At 45.5% G+C, this 18,648-nt stretch overlaps 2 protein-coding genes across 2 annotated transcripts; both read right to left on the bottom strand.

The window, feature by feature from the left end:
- Positions 1-184: 184 nt before the first annotated feature.
- LOC121535533 lies at positions 185-11,574 on the bottom strand. The gene is made up of 8 exons (XM_041842696.2): positions 10,702-11,574; positions 10,177-10,513; positions 9,834-10,065; positions 9,593-9,666; positions 9,329-9,501; positions 9,024-9,175; positions 839-930; positions 185-680 (listed from the first exon to the last, which is right to left on the bottom strand). Exons 2-8 carry the CDS (start codon positions 10,465-10,467, stop codon positions 453-455), a joined length of 1,242 nt encoding a protein of 413 aa, XP_041698630.1. The 5' UTR covers positions 10,468-10,513; positions 10,702-11,574; the 3' UTR covers positions 185-452.
- Positions 11,575-11,667: 93 nt separating this feature from the next.
- LOC121535532 (Golgi reassembly-stacking protein 2) lies at positions 11,668-18,264 on the bottom strand. Its single transcript, XM_041842695.2, has 10 exons — positions 18,062-18,264; positions 17,182-17,262; positions 16,814-17,017; positions 16,635-16,721; positions 16,360-16,490; positions 16,133-16,268; positions 15,057-15,180; positions 13,084-13,170; positions 12,873-12,968; positions 11,668-12,695 (listed from the first exon to the last, which is right to left on the bottom strand). The coding sequence occupies exons 1-10, from the start codon at positions 18,122-18,124 to the stop codon at positions 12,445-12,447; spliced, it is 1,260 nt and encodes a 419-aa protein (XP_041698629.1). The 5' UTR covers positions 18,125-18,264; the 3' UTR covers positions 11,668-12,444.
- Between the last annotated feature and the right edge of the window lie 384 nt (positions 18,265-18,648).

Below are 18,648 nucleotides of genomic sequence, written 5' to 3'. Positions count from 1 at the left end.
TTCAAACAAAGGGTCCACACTGCCACCTCGAGTGTGTTGTTTGAACAGGTAAAAAGCCAAGGTTGGAGATGTATTGCCACTTGGAGTTTTGAACTGTTTCCTCAAGTATAATTCATTGGCTGATCCCTCCTGATGACCTGGATGGAATTATGTGATCCTTCCTTAACCCATAGGAAGTCCCACCCAGTTGACTGGTGAAAGTCCTCAATGGCGCTGCACATGCTAAAGCAGGCTTTTGGGCACTAGAGTCCTCTATCTATGGTTACACGCAGGAAGATTGAAGAGGGCTTGTTCAGCATGTTGCCTTGTGAGTCTACGCTCAGACAAAAGGGGAAACCCAGACACATCACAAGGGGTACTCAGGAGGGAAAGGAGAAAATGTAAGGCTGTGGATTGAGGGACTAGGAGAGGAGTGTCAGGCCAGTCCAGGGGTGTGTGTGATTGGGTATATGTCAGTCTGGTCCAGGGTTCTCCACTGTAGTCTTGTCTCTGGGTCCTCCTGGCTCTGAATGGACCTGTGCTCTAATGTCCATCTGGTTCCGGGTCCTTCTGAGCCCTTTTCCGCTCCTAATCCCAATGCCCCTGCTGCTCCTCCCCACTGCCACTGCAGAGCTCCCCGGCCCAGAGTCACTAGAGTCATCCTCCTCTGGAGGTTTGGAGGAGTGGGATGACCGAGAGAGCTGTGGTGGGGAGAAATGATACTGCATAATAACACTATTACTGTCACTTTTACTGTTAATGTAGGCCTGCTAGTAGTTTAGTCATTGATTAATTAATCAACTAATTAAGTACAAGCATTTCTACATACTGTGTGCCTGTGTGTGTGGTGAACACTCACCTTTCTGATCCCTGTGATGGTGGTGAATGTTCCATGGTTGGGCTCACACCTGAAGTACCTGTTACCATGGAGACTGCCTTCATTTTCTCCACCTAAAGATTAATAGGAACAGGTATTACCAGGGCCGGCTCCAGGAATAAGCAACATAAGTGGTCGCTTAGGGCCCCTGGCCGCTAGGGTGCCCCCCAACCCCCCAAAATAAATATATAATTATTATTTAAAAAATGAGGCGCTCAGTCCGGGTCTCAACGTACTGTTGAGAGTTAAAATAGTAGAATACACAAGGTGCAAGTTCGAAATTTGGTTGTGCATCAGCAATCTTTCTCTTATGTCAGTCACTGAAAGTCACTCAACTAGCCCTGTCAGCTAACAATCTTTAGGTTGGTAAATTAGTCTAGCCAGCTATCTAAACTTGTAGTAATCATGGCCGAATACAGACCAGGAACTCAGGGCACGTGCCCAGGGGCCCTGAACTCCAAGGGTCCCCCATTGATTTTGTTAGTCACTCTCACTCAGATACACTACATGACCAAAAGTATGTGGATACCTGCTCGTCGAACATCTCATTCAAAAATCATGGGCATTAATATGGAGTTGGTCCCCCCTTTGTTGCTATAACAGCCTCTACTCTTCTGGGAAGGTTTTCCACTACATGTTGGAACATTGCTGTGGGGACTTGCTTCCATTCAGCCACAAGCGCATTAGTGAGGTCAGGCACTGATGTTGCTGATTAGGCCTGGCTCACAGTCGGCATTCCAATTCATCCCAAAGGTGTTCAATGGGGTTGAGGTCAGGGCTCTGTGCAGGCCAGTAAAGTTATTCCACACCAATCTCGACAAACCATTTCTGTATGGACCTCGCTTTGTGCACAGGGGCATTGTCATGCTGAAACAGGAAAGGGCCTTCCCCAAACTGTTGCCACAAAGTTGGAAGCACAGAATCGTCTAGAATGTCGTTGTATGCTGTAGCGTTAAGATTTCCCTTCACTGGAACTAAGGGGCCTAGCCCAAACCATTATTCCTACTCCACCAAACTTTACAGTTGGCACTATGCATTGGGGCAGGTAGCGTTCTCCTGGCATCCGCCAAACCCAGATTTGTCCGCCAGACGGTGAAGCGTGATTCATCACTCCAGAGAACGAGTTTCCACTGCTCCAGAGTCCAATGGCGGCGAGTTTTACACCGCTCCAGCCAACACTTGGCGTTGCGCATGGTGATTTTAGGCGTGTTTGCGGCTGCTCAGCCATGGAAACCCATTTCATGAAGCTCCCGACGAACAGTTCTTGTGCTGACGTTGCTTCCAAAGGCAGTTCGGAACTCGGTAGTGAGTGTTGCAACCGAGAACAGACGATTTTTACATGCTTCATCCCTCGACGGTCCTGTTCTGTGAGCTTCTGTGGCCTACCACTTCATGGCTGAGACATTGTTGCTCCTAGACGTTTCCACTTCACAATAACAGCACTTACAGTTGACCGGGGAAGCTCTAGCAGGGCAGAAATTTGACAAACTGACTTGTTGGAAAGGTGGCATCTTATGACAGTGCCATGTTGAAAGTCACTGAGCTCTTCAGTAAGGCCATTCTACTGCCAATGTTTGTCTATGGAGATTGGTTGGCTGTGTGCTCGATTTTATACACCTGTCAGCAATGGGTGTGGCTGAAATAGCCAAGTGTGTCCACATACCTTTGTATATATAGTGTATCATTAACATGGCATAAGTCATGGCAAACTGTGTAGAATTGCAGGAAATTAGCTTTAAAACAGAACATATAATCTCTCCACCCCATGTCTAAATGGGTTGAATTGCAGGAAATTAGCTTTAAAACAGAAAATATAATCTCTCCACCCCATGTCTAAATGGGTTGAAATGCAGGAAATTAGCTTTAAAACAGAAAATATAATCTCTCCACCCCATGTCTAAATGGGTTGAATTGCAGGAAATTAGCTGTAAAACAGAAAATATAATCTCTCCACCCCATGTCTAAATGGGTTGAATTGCAGGAAATTAGCTTTAAAACAGAAAATATAATCTCTCCACCCCATGTCTAAATGGGTTGAATTGCAGGAAATTAGCTTTAAAACAGAAAATATAATCTCTCCACCCCATGTCTAAATGGGTTGAATTGCAGGAAATTAGCTTTAAAACAGAAAATATAATCTCTCCACCCCATGTCTAAATGGGTTTAAATGCAGGAAATTAGCTTTAAAACAGAAAATATAATCTCTCCACCCCATGTCTAAATGGGTTGAATTGCAGGAAATTAGCTTTAAAACAGAAAATATAATCTCTCCACCCCATGTCTAAATGGGTTGAAATGCAGGAAATTAGCTTTAAAACAGAAAATATAATCTCTCCACCCCATGTCTAAATGGGTTGAATTGCAGGAAATTAGCTGTAAAAATGCACCTTTTTTCCCTCAGCCCCATGGCAAAATGAATGAATTAACTTTAAAAGGTACATTTCTCTCCACTGTCAAGAGGGGAGCGCCACTAAAATGTTTTGCCCGCACGGTGGTGGGGGGCTACCAAATCTCGCTTAGGGCCCCCAAAAGGCTAGAGCCAGCCCTGGGTGCTACCCCAGACAAAAGGGGAAACCCAGACACATCACAAGGGGTATACATCTGAAGCATATGTTTACAACCTCCACTCACCACCAAATATTGTGATGAGAGGAAGTCCAGTGGCGGGAAGTGGGAGGAGATGGAGCTAGATGAAACTTGGCCGACGTGCACATTTTATCATCGATGAAACATTCCATCTCAATAAAGTTTTCTGTTTCCAAAACTAGAATCTGTTACAAACTGAGTGCACTAAGTTTTGTAGACTTTGCCAAAGTTTCTGAAAAGTGTGCTGTTTAGGAGTGCAAGGGTGAATTTAGTTATTGCACACCCGCACTTCAAAGTAGGCGTTCCCTAATGGAAATATGCAAATACATGCTAAAATACGCCAATAGGATCTCGCTCATACTTGGCTCTGCCCACCTCCTTGCTTGTTCTGCCCACTATGCTTCATTTGCTCCCATTGGAAACGGCGCCGATGATAAATATTTGGTTAGGGCTAGGTTAAATCAGATTGACATCCACATAGCGTTGTTTTGGCGGTGTCGGAGGTGGAACTGTGTTAGAGCTGTCAAATCCACAAGCGGCTCGTTGCGGTACCTTATCACGGACACTGCCGTTGGAATGCCACGAAAACCACAGATTATAATCCGACAAATCCCATACAGCCACGTTAGAAGTTCATGAAGTTCAAACACTCAAATTTGACTGATAGCCATAAATCCCCCCATCCAAATGAACATCAAATCCAATGTTATTGGTCGCATGCACATATTTAGCAGATGTTATTGCGGGTGTAGCGAATTGCTTGTGTTCCAAGCTCCAACAGTGCAGTAATATCTAACAATACACACAAATCTAAAAGTAAAAAATGTAATTAAGAAATATTACGACGAGCAATGTCAGAGTCCAGAGTATGTATTAATATATATTCACAGTAGCAGTCAAAAGTTTGGACACACCTACTCATTCAAGGGGTTTTCTTTATTTTCTACTAATTTCTACAAAAGTGTTAAAGAAATCAAAATACATTTTATATTTGAGATTCTTCAAAGTAGCCACCCTTTGCCTTGATGACAGCTTTGCACACGCTTGGTATTCTCTTAACCAGCTTCACCTGGAATGCTTGTCCAACAGTCTTGAAGGAGTTCCCACATTTGCAGAGCACTTGTTGGCTGCTTTTCCTTCACTCTGCGGTCCAACTCATCCCAAATCATCTCAATTGGGTTGAGGTCAGGTGATTGTGGAGGCCAGGTCATCTGATGCAGCACTCCATCACTCTCCTTTTTGGTCAAATAGCCCTTACACAGCCTGGAGGTGTGTTGGGTCATTGTCCTGTTGAAAAACAAATGATAGTCCCACTAAGCCCAAACCAGATGGGATGGCGTATCACTGCAGAATGCTGTGGTAGCCATGCTGGTTAAGTGTGTCTTGAATTCTAAATAAATCACTGATAGTGTCACCAGCAAAGAACCCCCACACCATCACACCTCCTCCTCCATGCTTCACGGTGGGAACCACACATGCGGAGATCATCTTTTCACCTACTCTGCGTCTCACAATGAAACTGCGGTTGGAACCAAAAATCTCAAATTTGGACTCATCAGACCAAAGGACAGATTTCCACCGGTCTAATGTCCATTGCTCGTGTTTCTTGGCCCAAGCAAGTCTCTTCTTCTTATTGGTGTCCTTTAGTAGTGGTTTCTTTGCAGCAATTCTACCATGAAGGCCTGATTCACGCAGTCTCCTCTAAACAGTTGATGTTGAGATGTGTCTGTTACTTGAACTCTGTGAAGCATTTATTTGGGCTGCAATCTGAGGTGCAGTAAACTCTAATGAACTTATCCTCTGCAGCAGAGTTAACTCTGGGTCTTCTTTTCTTGTGGCGGTCCTCATGAGAGCCAGTTTCATCATAGCACTTGATGGTTTTTGCGACTGCACTTGAAGAAACTGAAAGTTGACATTTTCCAAATTGACTGACCTTCATGTCTTAAAGTAATGATGGAGTGTAATTTCTCTTTGCTTATTTGAGCTATTCTTGCCATAATATGGACTTGGTCTTTTACCAAATAGGGCTATCTTCTGTATACCACCCCTACCTTGTCGCAACACAACCTGTTAATTGAAATGCATTCCAGGTGACTACCTCGTGAAGCTGGTTGAGAGAATGCCAAGAGTGTGCAAAGCTGTCATCATGGCAAAGGGTGGCTACTTTGAAGAATCTCAAATATTAAATATATTTTGATTTGTTTAACACTTTTTTGGTTACTATATGATTCCATACGTGTTATTTCATTGTTTTGATATCTTCACTATTATTCTACAATGTAAAAAATAAAGAAAAACCCTTGAATGAGTAGGTGTGTCCAAACTTTTGACTGTGTGTGTGTGTGTGGTGTGTGTATAGACATTACGGACAGTATGTGGATAGAATATGTAGTATATTTGAAGAATACATGGATAGAATAGTATATGTACAGCAATAGTTGAATAGGATGGCCTTGACTAGAATACAGTATATACACTACCATTCAAAAGTTTGGGGTCACTTAGAAATGTCATTTTTTACGAAAGAAAAGCACTTTTTTTTGTCCATTAAAATAACATCAAATTGATCAGAAATACAGTGTAGACATTGTTAATGTTGTAAATGGCTATTGTAGCTGGAAACTGCTGATTTTTAATGGAATATCTACATAGGCGTACAGAGGCCCATTATCAGCAACCATCAGTCCTGTGTTCCAATGGCACGTTGCATTTGCTAATCCAAGTTGATCATTTTAAAAGGCTAATTGATCATTAGAAAACCCTTTTGCAATTATGTTCGCACAGCTGAAAACTGTTGTGCTGATTAAAGAACCAATAAAACCTTCTTGAGACTAGTTGAGTATCTGAAGCATCAGCAATTGTGGGTTTGATTACAGGCTCAAAATGGCCAGAAACAAAGAACTTTCATCTCAAACTCGTCAGTCTATTCTTGTTCTGAGAAATTAAGGCTATTCCATGCGAGAAACTGCCAAGAAACTGAAGAGCTCGTACAACGCTGTGTACTACTCCCTTCACAGAACAGCGCAAACTGGCTCTAACCAGAATAGAAAGAGGAGTGGGAGGCCCCGGTGCACAACTGAGCAAGAGGACAAATACATTAGAGTGTCTAGTTTGAGAAACAGACGCCTCACAGGTCCTCAACTGGCAGCTTCATTAAATAGTACCCGCAAAACACCAGTCAACGTCAACAGTGAAGAAGCGACTCCGGGATGTTGACCTTCTAGGCAGAGTTGCAAAGAAAAAGCCATATCTCAGACAGGCCAATAAAAATAAAATATTAAGATGGGCAAAAGAATACAGACACTGGACAGAGGAATATATGGACAGACAAATCGAAGTTTGAGGTGTTCGGATCACAAAGAAAAACATTTGTGAGACGCAGACCAAATGAAAAGATGCTGTAGGAGTGCTTGATGCCATCTGTCAAGCATGGTGGGGGCAATGTGATGGTCTGGGGGTGCTTTGGTGGTGATAAAGTGGGAGTTTTGTACAGGGTAAAAGGGATCTTGAAGAAGGAAGGCTATCACTCCATTTTGCAACGCCATGCCATACCCTGTGGACGGCGCTTCATTGGAGCCAATTTCCTCCTACAACAGGACAATGACCCAAAGCACAGCTCCAAACTGTGCAATAACTATTTAGGGAAGAAGCAGTCAGCTGGTATTCTGTCTATAATGGAGTGGCCAGCACAGTCACCGGATCTCAACCCTATTGAGCTGTTGTGGGAGCAGCTTGCCCATAAAGCCAATCCAACTTGTGGGAGGTGCTTCAGGAAGCATGGGGAGAAATCTCATCAGATTACCTCAACAAATTGACAACTAGAATGCCAAAGGTCTGCAAGGCTGTAATTGCTGCAAATGGAGGATTCTTTGACGAAAAGCAAAGTTTGAAGGACACAATTATTATTTCAATTAAAAATCATTATTTCTGACCTTGTCAATGACTACATTTCCTATTAATTTTGCTATACTTCCTATTCAAACTCATTTCATGTATGTTTTCATGGACCCCAAACTTTTGAACGGTAGTGTACATATGAAATGGGTAAAACAGTTTGTAAACATTATTAAAGTGACCAGTGTTCCATTATTAAAGTGACCAGTGTTCCATGTCTATGTATACTGGGTAGCATTCTCTAAGGTGCAGGGTTGAGTAAGCGGGTGGAAGCCGGCTAGTGACAGTGACTAACTTCAGGGCAGGGTACAGGGTGGAGGCCGGCTAGTGATAACGATTTAACAGTATGATGGCCTTGAGATAAAAGCTGTTTTTCAATCTCTTGGTACCAGCTTTGATGCACATGTACTGACCTCGCCTTCTGGGTGGTAGCGGGGCAAACAGGCTATGGCTCAGGTCCTTGATTATCTTTTTGACCTTCCTGTGACACCGGGTGCTGTAGATGTCCTGGAGGGCAGGCAGTGTGCCCCCCGGTGATGCATTGGGCAGACCGAACCATCCTCTGGAGAGCCCTGCGGTTCAGCACGGTGCAGTTGCCGTACCAGGCGGTGATACAGCCCGACAGGATGCTCTCAATGGTGCATCTGTAAAAGTTTGTGATGGTCTTAGGGGCCAAGCCGAATTTCTTCAGCCTCCTTGCGCCTCCTTCACCACACTGTCTGTGTGAAGGGACCATTTCAGATTGTCAGTGATGTGTACGCCGAGGAACTTGAAGCTTTTCACCTTCTCCACTGCGGTCTCATCAATATGGATGGGGGCGCGCTCCCTCTGCTGTCTCCTGAAGTCCACAATCAGCTCCTTTGTTTTGTTGACGTTGAGGGAGAGGTGATATTCCTGGCACCACTCCGCCAGGGCCCTCACCTCCTCTCTGTAGGCCATCTCGTTGTTGTTGGTAATCAGGCCTACCACTGTCGTCTGCAAACTTGATGATTGAGTTGGAGGCCTGTGTAGCCACACAGTCATTGGTGAACAGAAGGTACAGGAGGGGGCCCCTGTGTTGAGGATCTGTATACTGGAGGTGTTGTTTCCTACCTTCACCACCTGGGGTCGGCACGTCAGGAAGTCCAGGACCCTGTTGCACAGGTGGGTTTCAGACCCAGGGCCCTGAGGTTAATGATGACCTTGGAGGGTACTATGGTGTTGAAGGCTGAGCTATAGTCAATGAACAGCATTCTTACATAGGTATTCCTCTTGTCCAAATGGGATATGGCAGTGTACAGTGCAATGGCTATTACATCATCCGTGGATCTATTGGGGCGGTATGCAAATTGCAGTAGGTCTAGGGTGCATGAAAACATGCATTAGCCTAACATACATTTGCTCATAATTATTTATAACATGGATAGAGATTACACTTTCTAGCACCGTTTTGAACTGATGCAGTAGGGACAATAAAAAAGGTAGTGATTTGTGACACAAGAGCAGCCGCTCACCGATATGTCAGCTCATACCACAGTTAGACCTCCAACGCCAATGCTGGTTAATGCTGGTTAACGCTCGATCTGATTGAATCCAGGCCTTATTTACCAGTATCTTTGGTGTTACTGTCACGGTTGAGAATGACAGACATTCACACACATCATAACCACACACGGTCACACGCACACACACACACACACAAACTCACTGGCTGTGTCCAATTCCACTCCGATATAGATGTCTGTAGCGTCAGTGTTATCCAGTGGTCCGATAAACCTCACAGCTCCTCTTCTCCTCTCCTCTCCTCTCCTCCTTCTCTCCAGCACTACACGGTCATTCACACACAGACGGTGCTTCTTCCTAATATGCACATGCATGCACAAACACACATACGCACACACAGTTATCAAGTTCTATAAATCACAATTATTGTGAAATGAGTCAAATACAGTATAATACAGTAATAAACAGGTAATAAACAGAATAGAAACTAAAGCCAGAATAGAAGTGTACCTGGTGGTTAATGCCCTAGGGTCCAGCCCTCCTCCTGCTGATGGGACTGTGGACGAGGAGTCAGGACAGTTTGAGGCTAGACACCTCTCCTCCTCCTCCTCCTCTTTCGTCTCCCCCATCTCTCCCCTCAGAGGTCCACATGAGGCACTTCTCCTTAGGACTTTCTCTCTTTTCTGCTCACAAACAACAACCACAATAACAGCTCATCATAAAGGCTGTGACATCCTCATGTGTCCATTGTGAAGTATGATAATGAGGTCCAACCTTCAGCGTGTGTTTTCGGTCCGAAGTCTGTCCACACTGCTCAGACGGCAGGTTGCCCTTCTCTCTCCTCCTGACTGAAACACACACACACACACACACACACACACAAACATTGTCCTGACATGGTGAGCACACAGCAAAGACAGACTGTAGCTTCACATTCTCCTTTGTCACAATTACATGAATAAAACAGACATTCCAATTCAAAGCACTGCTTCATTATGTCAAATGATTGACTCACATCTTTCTCTGGCTGTGCGGTCACGCTGGGGGGAGTGAGGCATGATGGGGAGGGGTTGTGACCCCAGAGCCTCTTCCACACAGGGCAGAATAAGACTGTTGTTCTCTTCTTGTCTCCTTCCTCCCCCTCTCTTTCTCCCCCTCTCTTCTCCTCTCCTGCCTTCCTTTCCTCTCCACTCATCTTCTCCTGGATCCTCCCTCTCATACTCTTCCACACAGGGCAGAGCTGGTGTCTGACACACAGAGAGAGAGAGGGGTTGTTTGTGTGTATACGTTTACGTGAGTGTTGACTTGTGACAGAGAGAGAGAATGTGTGTGTGTGTGTGTGTGTGTTTCATACATACCTGTCTCCTCTGAGGGGTGAGGGTGTGAAGGGGGACCAGAGGGGGGAGGCACGGGGGTGTGACACTAGAGCACAGGCTGCCCCTCCCAGAGCTGTAGAAGGAGGACACACTGGGGGAGACACTGGCTGGGGTAGAGGGGAGGTAGGGGGAGGGGGAGGCGAGAGAGATGGAGGGAAGGCAGGAGAGGGGAGAGGAGGGGCTGGTGTCTGGGAGTGAGGTGGAGCTGGTCTGGGATCTGTTGGAATCTGAGGGACCCACGGGTGCAGCTGGAGCAGTGGACAGCGAGCACATCAGCTCCTCTATTCGGACTCTCTGGACCTCTACGGTCCTGTGCAGACTGTAAGATAAGAGATGAGGCGCGCACACACACACAGCAGAGTTAAGCAAAGGTCAGACAAACTCAACCGAAACAGTGAATGGTTAACTTTCACAGAGAGGGGGCAGCTGAAAATTGGTGTGAATCAAGCATGTGACAGTGGGAATTTGTTTGATACAACAGGCCTATGGTCCTCTTTTGGGTCTCACCGTTGATTCTCGCGCAGTATCTCGGCTATCCTCGAGCATAGGTGCACTGCACCTCTCCTCGAGCCGTTGATGAAGAACAGGACAGCCTGCGAGGCGACCTCCTTGTCCTCCTCAAGACCCCCTGCCGAACTGCCCTCTTGGTTTAGGAAGAAGGCAGAAATACTACAGTAGTAGAAAACTGTCTAGCACTTTATTACCTTTATTCAGTGGTTTTGTGGCAGTTATTTCAGCACAGCAAACGTGTACGACAACACACAAATAGCCTACAAATGAATAGCCTACACAAATTGCCCTATCACAGGTGTCACTGTAAAAACATTTAAAAAACTAGATATATAATGCAGGCTACTTTACCAGTTTGACATGGTTTTAGTGAACTTAACTTTAATCACAGCTTTCTTATTCAAATAAAATCTTCCAAAGCTGTATCCTAGGTACCCGTGCGAGTCCCACCACAGCAGAGTGAGCTCCAAATCAATGTTTTCAAACCTGTTTGGGACGCACGCGACTCAAGGTCCGAATCCAACGACCTGGTTCGGTTTCTGCTGCGCTCGCGACCACTCATCTCCCAGTTCTCTCTCAATAACAAATGTCTATTGATGTGCTATTGTACTACTCTACTGTAAGCCATGTTGTGTTGCGTTTTTTCCTGTTTTTCACTAACCCTAGCCGACGTAACTCCCCTTGCGGTGCGTAACACCCAACCGAACGCACAGGTGAATTGGTGCGCTAGGTTGGCTCGCAATAGTACAGATAGCTTCTTGCTTTCTTGGTGAGGGTTTTAGGCTATAATTATTCTAATACGCTTGCTCTGTCTGGACATCCTTACATTTTAAGCAGGATAATGAAATATGCAAGGTAAAAACTTAAAACAAGTAGGCTATTCTATTAACAACCTATACCTTTTTGAAGGCAACGAAAGTGCATATATTTTTAAATAATATAAAAACACGCAGGACTAAAAAGTAGTTTAAAATTCCATCGCCTTTATTGCTCGAGTATGTATACAAGGTGTTTTCATAAAGTTGTAACAGCGCCCTCGTGTAGTTGAAAAGCCTCACTGCGCCTTTCATTTCCCACGTCTTCATCCGACCATGCCAGAAGATGGCACTACAGGCAGCGCTGTCTAACCCCCAATACGATATTTACCACAAACCCTATCCCAGCCACAAATAGTTAATAGTTCTGACGATATCCCTCCCCATTTTGGTCCCCTCTGGCGTGGCCATCTAGTGACTACTGCCCTCACACAGCGTTTAAGGGTAGGCTATAGAGTTCTGTTATAAACAAACGGTGCATGGAGAGACACAGTACATAGGGACAAACATGCCTAATCATTTCTAAACACAAAATGTGGTGCAAAATAATGCAAATGTCATTCTTTAACAGAAACAACCATAAAGCAATTGAACAAAAAATTATATATAAAGGAATATCTAGCTAAGAGATGTCTGTGTTTACTAAAGGGTGCGGAAGATCATTTGAATTTTGAATGAAACTAAGGCAGTGTGGGACAGACAGGCTGGCAGGGCTACACTGCTTCTAGCCACTCAGCCACTGCTTTATTCCTTCAACTGATCTGTCCATCGTTTATTCCTCTGCTCCATGTTTCCAACTGACTGCACCAGCCTCACCGCTGAAAATTATTCTGTCCCTCCTGGCTAAATAAATATGAGAGAGAAAGAGAATGAGAGAGAGGGAGAGAAACCGGCAGGTTTGATTCTGGGTATGAGACTTCCTGTGTTACGACGACGTCTCCGTGGCAGCCTTTGATTCCGTGGTCTCTGAGGCGACAGCTGGTTCTGTGGTGGCAGAAGAGGGAGCTGTGGCATCAGGGAGGGTCTGCTGCTCTGGGGTGGGGGTGACTGTGGGAAGGGTGAGGGGGGTGAAGGAGGAGACGTTGACAGGGGGAAGGGACAGCATGGCGGGCAGGGGGGGGAGGGGGGCTAGACCTGGCAGGTTCAGAGGAGGGAAGGGTGCGAGTGGAGGGAATCCTGCAATGGAGGGGGAGGAGGGGGCAGGTGAGAGAGAAGAAGAGAGAGATCTGTAGTTGATCACAGGAATAATCACACTGGTACATAATACATCATGCCTGGGGGTGGAAACCCACTGTTAGCATTAGCTGCTAGCTGTATAAACCTGCTATTCCAGGTGGCGGTAGCCCGCTTTACCTGCTAGCGATACAGCACTGAGGTCTGGCAGCGCAGTGAGGTTGAGATTAGGGAGGTTTGGGAATGGGGGCAGGCCACCCGGGAGAGGCAACAGACCTACAACAGCACACAAATAAAAGTATACTTATTCAGTGTAGAAAAGGTATTGTGTAAGATTTGGTAGTTTCAATTCGATCTTCAAATATCATTCTGAAGAGAGGCGTGTGCTGACCTGGTAGCGTGGTGGCAGGGTTGAAGGTCGTGGAGGCTGGGTTTAGGGGGCTAAGGGAGGTGGGAATCAGGGGAACAGTGGGGAGACCTGGAAAAGAAAGAAAGAGAGAGAGTATGATCTTTTAGACCAGGGATGGGCAAACTACGTCCCGTGGGCGCCCACAGGAGGTTTGAGTAGATACATTCATAAATAAATACATTATTATTTTGGGTTTTAAACAATACTCCAGGCCACACTGTCTAAAACTAGATAGAAAGTATGAAGAAATTATAATGGACCTACAGTGCATTCGAAAAGTATTCAGACCCCTTAACCTTCTCCACTTTGTTACGTTACAGCCTTATTCTAAAATGGATCAAATTAATTTCTTTACTCATCAATCTACAAACAGTACCCCATAATTACAAAGCGAAAACAGGTTGAGAATATTTAGCAAATGTATTACAAATTAAAAACAGAAATACCTTATTTACATAAGTATTCAGACCCTTTGCTATGAAACTCGAAATTGAGCTCAGGTGCATCCTGTTTCCATTGATCATCCTTGAGATGTTTCAACAACTTGATTGGAGTCTACCTGTGGCAAATTCAATTGATTGGACATGATTTGGAAAGGCACACACCTGTCTATATAAGGTCCCACAGTTGACAGTGCATGTCAGAGCAAAAACCAAGCCATGAGGTTGAAGGAAATTGTCCGTAGAGCTCAGAGACAGGATTGTGTCGAGGCACAGATCTGGGGAAGGGTACCAAAACATTTCTGCAGCATTGAAGGTCCCCAGGAACACAGTGGCCTCCATCATTCTTAAACGGAAGAGTTTGTAACCACCAAGACTCTTCCTAGAGCTGGCCGCCCGGCCAAACTGAGCAATCGCGGGAGAAGGGCCTTGGTCAGGGAGGTGACCAATAACCCGATGGTCATTCTGAAAGAGCTCCAGAGTTCCTCTGTGGAGATGCGAGAACCATCCAGAAGGACAACCATCTCTGCAGCACTCCACCAATCAGGCCTTTATGGTAGAGTGGCCAGACGGAAGCCACTCCTCAGTAAAAGGCACATGACAACCCCCTTGGAGTTTGCCAAAAGGCACCTAAAGGACTCTCAGACCATGAGAAACCAGATTCTCTGGTCTGATGAAACCAAGATTGAACTCTTTGGCCTGAATGCCAAGCGTCACGTCTGGAGTAAACCTGGCACTATCCCTACGGTGAAGCATGGTGGTGGCAGCATCATGCTGTGGGGATGTTTTTTAGCTGCAGGGACTGGGAGACTAGTCAGGATTGAGGGAAAGATGAACACAGCAAAGTACAGAGAGATCCTTGATGAAAACTTGTTCCAGAGCGCTCAGGACCTCAGACTGGGGCGAAGGTTCACCTTCCAACAGGACAACGACCCTAAGCACACAGCCAAGACAACGCAGGAGTGGCTTCGGGACAAGTCTCGGAATGTCCTTGAGTGGCCCAGCCAGAGCCCAGACTTGAACATCTCTGGAGAGACCTAAAAATAGCTGTGCAGCGACGCTCCACATCCAACCTGACAGAGCTTGAGAGGATCTGCAGAGAAGAATGGGAGAAACTCCCAAAATACAGGTGTGCCAAGCTTGTAGCATCATACCCAAGAAGACTTGAGGCTGTAATTGCTGCCAAAGGTGCTTCAACAAAGTACTGAGTAAAGGGTCTGAATACTTATGTAAATGTGATATTTACATCGTTATGGGGTATTGTGTGTAGATTGATGAGGGAAAAATATGTAGCCCTCAAGCAAATAAAGTCTGTGCATCCCTCTTTTAGACCATCTGTAGCATTTCAACTGCGATCATTCATTTCCAGTGGGAGTTTAATGGGGGCGGGGAGGCCATCTGGACCATGTTAAAAATGATTGGTCTAACCCTGGTGCCACATTCCATTCCAGACATTTCATAACACTTTGAAACCATTTTATGTTGAGAGCGAGAAGACAAAGAGAGATTCAATACCTGTCTGAAGCTCACTCGTGGTGGTGGGCGGGGTTGAGTTGATTGACAGGCTGGACAGCGAATGTTCTAACCCCGTGGGGACGGAAGGCACAGCAGGGGGTGGGGTTACAGCAGAGAGCTGAACCTGAGTGGGAGGGAGAAATAAGGCAGAAAAAGAGAGATGGAGAGGGAGTGAGGAATAGAGAAAGATGAGAGGGGTGGCTGATGAACTGGTAAGGTCAAGTGCATTTAAACGAGTAATTCACAATTCTAATGAACACCTTTCATCTCTGTCTCGCCTGTCTGCACTGGGAGGGACAGTCATACATACATAATGAGCCTCTCATAGCTCATAACCTTGCCCTGACGACAGGGTGGAGGGGAGGCATTGAACCAAGAGTGGGGAAAAACACGCAAATAAGTAGAGGACACTTTAAAAATCGGTGGACTACTATTATGAGTCTGAGACTAAAGCTATACATACTGCCCAATAAATACTGAGAGGACAAAACATTAAGAACACCTTCGTAATATTGAGTGGCACCACCTCCTCCTCCTTTTGCCCTCAGAACAGCCTAAATTCGTCAGGGCATGGACTCTACAAGGTGTCGAAAGCGTTCCACAGGGATGCTCTGCCCATGTTGACGCCAATGCTTCCCACAGTTGTGTCAAGTTGGCGTGAAAAACCCAGTAGCATTGCAGTTCTTGACACTAATCGGTGCACCTGGCACCTACTACCATAACCCGTTCAAAGGCACTTAAATATTTTGTCTTGCCCAGTCCCCCTCTGAATGGCACACATACACAATATATGTCTCAAGGCTTAAAAATCCTTCTATAACCTGTCTCCTCCCCTTCATCTGCACTGATTGAAGTGGATTTAACAAGTGGCATCAATAAAGGACCATAGCTTTCACCTGGATTCACCTGGTCTGTCTATGTCATGGAAAGAGTTCTTAATGTTTTGTACACTCATTGTATGTCATTGTAGAAGGATTACAAAAGAGCATAAAGTGACAGTGTCCACTGACTGTCCATGCAGTTATAGCCGTTGTGATTCTGGCTCTGTTTTGGTCGAGTTCTGGGTCAATACTAACCTCAGTAAATCCATCCTTGAGCGGGCTGATGGGCTCACCACTGGGAATGTGACCCGGAAAACTAATCTTCTTCCCTTCTTCAAATGGCCGGGTGGGAATTCTGTGCAGGTATCCGTATCCGATCCCACATCCCAGACTAGAACAGGGGAACAGGAGATAGCATTAGTGTGATGTCACTCGTCAGACTGAGATGTGTGTGTGTGGCGTGTGTATTGTATGTTGGTTACCTGCCATCCCCTCCCCAGGAACTGTTGGGGGTGATGACCACCTCTCTGCAGTTGTCTGTGTCTGTGTTATAGACATATAGCTTCAATCCCTTCCCCTCATGGGTCTCTATCAGTGAAAACAGGTCCTCCGACTGAGGGGGAGGAAGAGAGGTGGAAGAGATAGCGATCAACTTCAATGACTCGTATCCAAATGCTTTGATTGGCTATTTTGTGAAGCTCCCAGTCTTAACTCCTAGAGTAGAATGCATGGTGTAGTAGTGTCAGTATGTGCGCACCTCGTTCATAACGGTGTCGGCTCCTATGATGTAATCAGTGTGGGGCCGCAAGCCAGCCAGGGCTGCCGGAGAGTTAGGCTCCACCTCCTGAGAAAGAGAGAGACCCTTGGTTAATCACCTTATATCAGTACACTGGGGCGAGCTAAATTGGGCACACCCATTGGCTACTGGCTACTCACCAGCACATGCCAGATGTTCTCATTGGCTCCCTCGAAGCTGCAGAAGCGTATGGAGACACCCAGCAGGCCCTGGCCACCCCAGAGGTTGCTAGGGGTGACTGTGGACTCCCTGAGCTCCAGGGTCTTAGAGGAGTAGACCAGCATTCTAACCGGCTTCTCCACACTGGCCTTCAACAGGTCCTTCAGAGTGTCATTGTCCTTGTTCTGAAACACAGACAGGGTAAATTATATAATTAGAATAAGTAGAATGGACATTCATTAGAGCTATACAATATAAGCCAGCATCCTCACTGTCAGTGGGGGTTTGTGTATGTGCATGTAGTAAGTGTGTGTTGAACATACCGATTCAACAGCATGTCTTTGCTTACCAGTCTTTCGTTGTTGATGGAGACAATGAAGTCAAAGAAAGGCTCCAGTCCTGCCCGGTGTCCTGGAGAATTCTCCTGAACCTGAGCAGAAGAGAGAGGAGACATGACTTGTAACAACTGTATTTTGTGATTGAAGGGGAGCAGCTGGAGCAAGGCTTGAACAAGGACCATGGAAGTTACAGGGTATTCACACTACTGCCTGTGCCATGAGATCCAGCCAAGATCCAGTCTTCTTGACAAAGGTTATGGCGTTGCACATAATCTTTGACATTTTAGCAGTAGCCTTTGAATGAAACAGGTATTACAAGCTACGCCTGTAATACCAGAAGGTTGGCTACCTGTCTGTCTCAAGATCCTTGTCACATCAACATATTTAAGATGGAGGTCTATACATTTAGGGAGCAATGAGACATTCAGGTGGTGGGACAAATGTGTAGAACAAAGACATGACTCTGTGATGTTGAGGATTCTGTCAGTAACGCGGCAATATTTTGACAACTAGCTAGCATTGAGCTGGCTAACTCATTTAAACGACATTAACGCTAACTGCCTGGTTGTTTTGACAGTTAACCGTGCTTGCCAAACAATACATGCAACCAATAAAACGCATATACCTTTCAAAGCTGCATGTAAAATGATACATGCAAACGTTTAACTTGGACAATTCCACAATGGAACTGTAGCAAATGCTGGGGAAAGTAGCGTTAACACTGCTTATTAGCATTAGCTACATGTAGGCCGGAATGTGATCCCCAGCCTCTATTTGACCGTGAGGCCACAATTAGGTCCTGCTGAGGGACCACTCCTGCGGATGCTAACGTTAGCTAGCCAGATAGCTAACATTATTTTGCGGACGTCAAAAAGAAAAACAAACACATACCCGAAGAACATGGTAACCTTCGGATCCTCCTCCCGGTATCTCGACACTCTGCGATCCCCCCATGACACGGCTGGTTTATATCGTAGTTAGGATTTAATGCTAGATATTTTTCTACTCCGGTAATTTTGCTAGCTGGCTAGCTCCAACTCCACTACGGTAGCCTGCAGTACCAGCTGAGCGCTTGTGTTGTTACGTGGCAGTCCACCAGGAAACAGGGCTGATGGGAGTTTTCCCATAGCCGCAGATCTGGAATCAGTTTATCCACCCAAAACCTCTCCATATTAATTAGTGGGAAAATTGCAAAACTGACCGAAGACCAGTGTCTAGGGCCAGGTGTAGGCTGGTGACATGCGCAGGTGTAGTGTTTCAGGTGCTGCTTTTGAATTGTGATATACAGTATACTCAGACAGTAGTACTAGTATTGGCATGTTGTACCATTATATCACAATACACTGTAAAACCTACCATACGTTTGTCACCTTTAAAAAAAAGAAGGGGAAACAGATTGATAAAGTGTCACTGGTAAGTGAATATGAATCTAAACTGTCACTGATAATATACACTTACGACAGTTTAAACCTTTGTAA

Source organism: Coregonus clupeaformis, chromosome 21 (genome assembly GCF_020615455.1).
Source record: "Coregonus clupeaformis isolate EN_2021a chromosome 21, ASM2061545v1, whole genome shotgun sequence".
NCBI lineage: Eukaryota > Metazoa > Chordata > Actinopteri > Salmoniformes > Salmonidae > Coregonus > Coregonus clupeaformis.
This window is presented reverse-complemented; position numbering and strand designations above follow the sequence as displayed.

What these genes read in the sequence shown, in the direction of transcription:
- LOC121535533 (XM_041842696.2), bottom strand. Translation starts at nt 10,467, where the DNA reads ATGTGCTCGCTGTCCACTGCTCCAGCTGCACCCGTGGGTCCCTCAGAT. An exon ending in CCTAGGGCATTAACCACCAG is followed by an intron (nt 9,176 to 9,328) that starts GTACACTTCTAT and finishes TGTGCATATTAG; the next exon opens with GAAGAAGCACCGTCTGTGTG. An exon ending in AGTGGAATTGGACACAGCCA is followed by an intron (nt 931 to 9,023) that starts GTGAGTTTGTGT and finishes ATTAATCTTTAG; the next exon opens with GTGGAGAAAATGAAGGCAGT.
- LOC121535532 (XM_041842695.2), bottom strand. Translation starts at nt 18,124, where the DNA reads ATGGGGGGATCGCAGAGTGTCGAGATACCGGGAGGAGGATCCGAAGGT. An exon ending in CCATCAACAACGAAAGACTG is followed by an intron (nt 17,018 to 17,181) that starts GTAAGCAAAGAC and finishes TCTGTGTTTCAG; the next exon opens with AACAAGGACAATGACACTCT. An exon ending in CCCTGCCACCACGCTACCAG is followed by an intron (nt 12,969 to 13,083) that starts GTCAGCACACGC and finishes GTGCTGTTGTAG; the next exon opens with GTCTGTTGCCTCTCCCGGGT.